This window comes from Rhamphochromis sp. 'chilingali' (assembly GCF_963969265.1).
Source record: "Rhamphochromis sp. 'chilingali' genome assembly, chromosome: 19".
Lineage (NCBI taxonomy): Eukaryota > Metazoa > Chordata > Actinopteri > Cichliformes > Cichlidae > Rhamphochromis > Rhamphochromis sp. 'chilingali'.
In genome coordinates this window covers 22,914,197-22,918,797 of record NC_137946.1, presented here as the reverse complement: position 1 = coordinate 22,918,797, position 4,601 = coordinate 22,914,197, and the positions used below count along the sequence as shown (strand labels likewise).

Sequence of the window (4,601 nt, the reverse complement as noted above, 5' to 3'; positions counted from 1 at the left end):
CTGCATCTGGTGCAGCCTCCTGTTGAGCCAGACCAACATGCAGTTGTGAGTAATACTCCACAGATTATATGAGTTTACAGTAGAACAGCAATGTTGTTTATTTCTTTACTACAGGAAAATAATGAAGAAACATTGACAGCTGTTACAGAGGAGGAAGCAACAGAGACACTTTATGAGGTTTACATCTTTTAATACTTTGTGTACAGGAAACACAGGCGACCAATAAAGCCAGTTGAACAAAAAATCTGTTTATTCTTCTTTCAACATGTTGAGGTGATGGGTCAAAGGAAATGATTGTGACATATGGTGTCTCTGACTGCTCTTCCATCTTGTATGTCCGTGGGAGGGTCAGGATGTTCATGGTTTGGATCACTGCTGATGTTTGGTTCAGAAGGACAGTGTTCTCCTCTAATTGTGGCAATGTTGTGAAGAATCACACATGCCACAATAATGTCACATGCCCTTTCTGGGGTGACCCTGAGTCTGCAGGCACTGGAACCGGGCCTTAAGCATTCCGATAGTCATTTCAATTCTGGCTCTTGTCCTGCAATTAGCCAGATTATATCGCTGCTGTGGGCCCGGTTCAGGGTCAGGGTAAGGGGTAAGCAAATAGGGTAAACATGGATACCCCCTATCACCAAGCAAGTAGCCAGTGAACTCTCCTAAGACAGAAGGATACACTTCAGTTCAAATGTCCCTGAAGCAATTGGTCTTTATATATTTTAAAGTATTCTCAACTCACCATGTCCAAATTTTGTGCTCAGTGTACATTCACGGAATATTTGTGAGTCATGGACAGAGCCTGGCCACTTGGCTTCCACATTTGTGATAATGTTGGCAGCATCACATATGATCTTCACAGTGCAGAGAACACAAATTAGCATCCATTACTATAATGAAATAATTTGTTAGTTTGACATGCTACAGGGAACTATGTACCTGTACATTAATGCTGTGGAAAGACTTCCTGTTCACATAGTCTCCTTCATTTACTGAAGGAGCAATGATTGGAATGTGAGTGCCATCTGTACAGCCAATCACGCCTGGGAACCCTGAAAATAAATGTGCAATTTAAGTAGTAGTCCAAGTATCACCACATCATAAATTAAGTTTTGTTCATCCTGATACCTGCAATTTTGTGGCATCCCTCTTTGATAAATCTTGTGGGTCTATGACCGGGGAACACCACAGACGAGTACAGGAGACGTTTCAGTGCAACTGTAACATTCCTGACTGCCCGACAGACGGTAGCCTTGGAAACGTGCTCAGCGTCACCAATATTATACAGAAAGCTCCCGTTTGCAAGAAACCGAAGTGCAATACAAATAATATGCAATGAACTGAGAGCATGTCCGCGATGTGTCACATGCGTAATATATGGCCTGAGGATGTTATTCAAATAACTTATAGATTGTGCTGAGAAACGGTAACGTTCGCACAGAAAATCATCAGGAAATGATAAAATGTCCAAACGCGCTCTGATCACTCTCTCCCGGCGGAGAGCTCTGCGGAGAATTTGGGCTTCACGATCTACTGGCTCTTCAAGGAAGGGGCACGCCATGTCCGACACTTCCTACTGTCAGGTTTCCGACAAAGGGGCGGAGACAGTCAGGGTTAGTTGTAGTAAACCTGCTAGGGGGCAGGTTAGCTTCACGGAGTGTGTCGTCATAGTGACTCACTCAGGCTGCAGCTGAACTCGCTTTGTGAAACCGAAAACCCAGAGTTTTCGTTAACTCAGGGTATACTTACTCAGTTTTTCCACTAAACCGGCTTCCTGAAACAGGGCCCTGGCCAAAGTGTTAAAAAAATACAACAGTCTTTTATTACAGAGTACACCTCATATGATATGATGGGTTAGTCATGCACTTTGACTGTACTGAGAGTAAATAAGTGTTTTGCATGTCTGTCAGTTGAAAGATCATAGATATGAACAACATCATCGCGTTGATCTATGTGAATATAACAGTAAATACTAAATGTTGAATATTATTGTGCAGCACGTAGGATCGACAAGAGTATGGCACTTAATAAAATACTACTGTCATGGTGTGTGTGGGTGGGTGTGTGCATCTGTAAACATGCACATGTATCTGTGTGCTTGTAAGTGTGTATGTGTGTCTGTTTATGGGCTCAAAATGTGGTCATAAATATTTTGTACTTGTAAAAAAGATTTGTATGTGTAAAAAAGATTTGTGTGTGCGTAAAAAAAGATTTGTATGTGTAAAAAAGATTTGTGTGTGCGTAAAAAAGATTTGTATGTGTAAAAATAATTTGTGTGTGCGTAAAAAAGATTTGTATGTGTAAAAAAGATTTGTGTGTGCGTAAAAAAGATTTGTGTGTGTGTAAAAAAGATTTGTGTGTGGACTTAGCCAAAAAACCCCTGCAAGTTACAACTACGAATTTTGACCCTATTTTTCTTCCTTTCATCTGATTGGTGATGTAATGTGTAACAATCCAATCAGAGAACAGATGGGTTTGGCTGTCGGAGGGGCGCTTTTTTTGAACTGCAGGTCTTTGAAGGGAATAAATGCCCTTTTACATGCCAACCCAGCGTTTTCCTTCATCACCACGAAGGAAAACAGTCTGTGGTCGTCCGAGTTTGGTGATTTTTGTGTCACAGGACTACGTGTTTAATACAGGGACTTCCACAGCCTTTTCAACAGCGCTGCGGACCGCGGGGCGGGGGCGGGCAGTGTTTTGGAAATGACAGTCTTCATTACAAAGCTTTCTTCGTTATGAATTAGCATACATGTTTTTATTGAACATTTGAAGAACCAGCAAAAAAAACAAACTCTTGTAGAGGACATAAAGTCAGAGATAGAAAAGACAAGGAGCAGGTGCATCTAGTACAGGTAGAGCTGCTGCAAAAACCCACAGAGCCCAGCAGCCAGCGCAACAAATTCTGGATCCTTTGCTTTTAGTTAGCAGTTAGCATTAGCAGCACATCCTGCGTCCGATGTGAAAGGACTTTTATGCCTCCACTGTGACTCACAGCCATGGTCCTGGGTCAGCCCTGACTTTGTGTTAAACTAATCCTAAAGTAATAATGGTATTTCTAATCACTGATATACCACAACTTTTTCCTTTCAACAGATACTGAAAGTTAGGGGACCTAGCTGCTATCGGATATTTATATAGCGATCCTCCAGCTTCAAACTGTATCACCCTTCAAGGACCTGCAGTTCAAAAAAGCGCCCCTCCGACAGCCAAACCCATCTGTTCTCTGATTGGATTGTTACATTTGTGATTGACATGACATTGACCAATCAGATGAAAGGAAGAAAAATAGGGTCAAAATCCGTACTTGTAACTTGCAGGGGGTTTTTTCTAAGTCCACACACAAATCTTTTTTACGCACACACAAATCTTTTTTACGCACACACAAATCTTTTTTACACATACAAATCTTTTTTACGCACACACAAATTCTTTTTACACATACAAATCTTTTTTACAAGTACAAAATATTTATGACCACATTTTGAGCCCATATCTGTTTTCTTGAAAGAGACCAGCTGCTCACAGAAGCACCATTGCTGGCTGCAGGGATGTGATTCCTCATATCAGCAATTCTTATGGATGAGAAATAGAAATGTAAAAAGGCAATGTATGATGCACATCATCAACCACATGCGTTGTATGAATGTATGCACAAGTTCTTTTTATTCTTCTATTTATTCTTATATAATTTGGTCACTCACAAACGTGCAGGTAAGGAATAATCAAAGCTTCCCAAAACTTGTTTTCCTCCATGTGTAAAGATAAGATAAGATAAGATAACCTTTATTAGTCCCACACGTGGGAAATTTGTTTTGTCACAGCAGGAAGTGGACAGTGCAAAAGTTATGAGGCAAAAATTAGAATACAATAAGAATAAATACAGTACACAACTGTACAGAATAGAATAAAATAAAATACTATATACAGTAGAATAAAATAAAATAAATATACAATAAGATAAAAATAGAATACAAATACTATATACAACTGAGTAAAAATACAACGATGACAGAAAGGATTATTGCACTTAGTATTATTGCATATGTATGGATATGGATGCATATGTAAAATCCACACATCAAACAGTTTGGGTGTTTCAGTTGGGTGGCTCTGAACCTTTATGACACCAGGTGTACTTGTTGATGTTAGGAATGTTTAACCTTGTGCTCAGTCATTCTCCAATGCTATAGTATGACATGTGCATTAACTGTACAGCTTACTTCTTATGTTTAAGGGCTACATAAATGTTCCAATGGTGCCACTTTGAGCAACCTGCTTGTAGAGTGTCAGTGCAGCTGACAGTGATATACAGAGGTAGACTGCAGTGAAAATGAGCTAAAGAAAATTTGTTTTGCAATAACTTAAAAATGACTCCCAGAATTTTCGGCATCTTTTTGAAGATGTCTGTTGATGTGCACCGTTCTTTGCTCTCGGGGCTCAAAATTATAAGTGCAGTAACACAAAACAACAAAATTACTAGTAAGCAAAATAGCTGCCTTGCAATAATGGTAAGATTAAGTGAAATTATGCATCCAAATGATTTAAAATGACCTTATTTGTATTCTGCAGCTTCCAAAGATGATTCTTAGCATTAAAAAGCA

The 4,601-nt window shown here is 39.6% G+C and overlaps 1 protein-coding gene across 1 annotated transcript; it reads right to left on the bottom strand.

Annotated features, from left to right (window-relative positions):
* Positions 1-453: 453 nt before the first annotated feature.
* Positions 454-1,784, bottom strand: LOC308387310 (putative nuclease HARBI1; the record flags this gene model as incomplete). Its single annotated transcript, XM_080867254.1, has 4 exons — positions 1,129-1,784; positions 940-1,052; positions 743-854; positions 454-662 (listed from the first exon to the last, which is right to left on the bottom strand). The coding sequence occupies exons 1-4, from the start codon at positions 1,559-1,561 to the stop codon at positions 454-456; spliced, it is 867 nt and encodes a 288-aa protein (XP_080723380.1). The 5' UTR covers positions 1,562-1,784.
* Between the last annotated feature and the right edge of the window lie 2,817 nt (positions 1,785-4,601).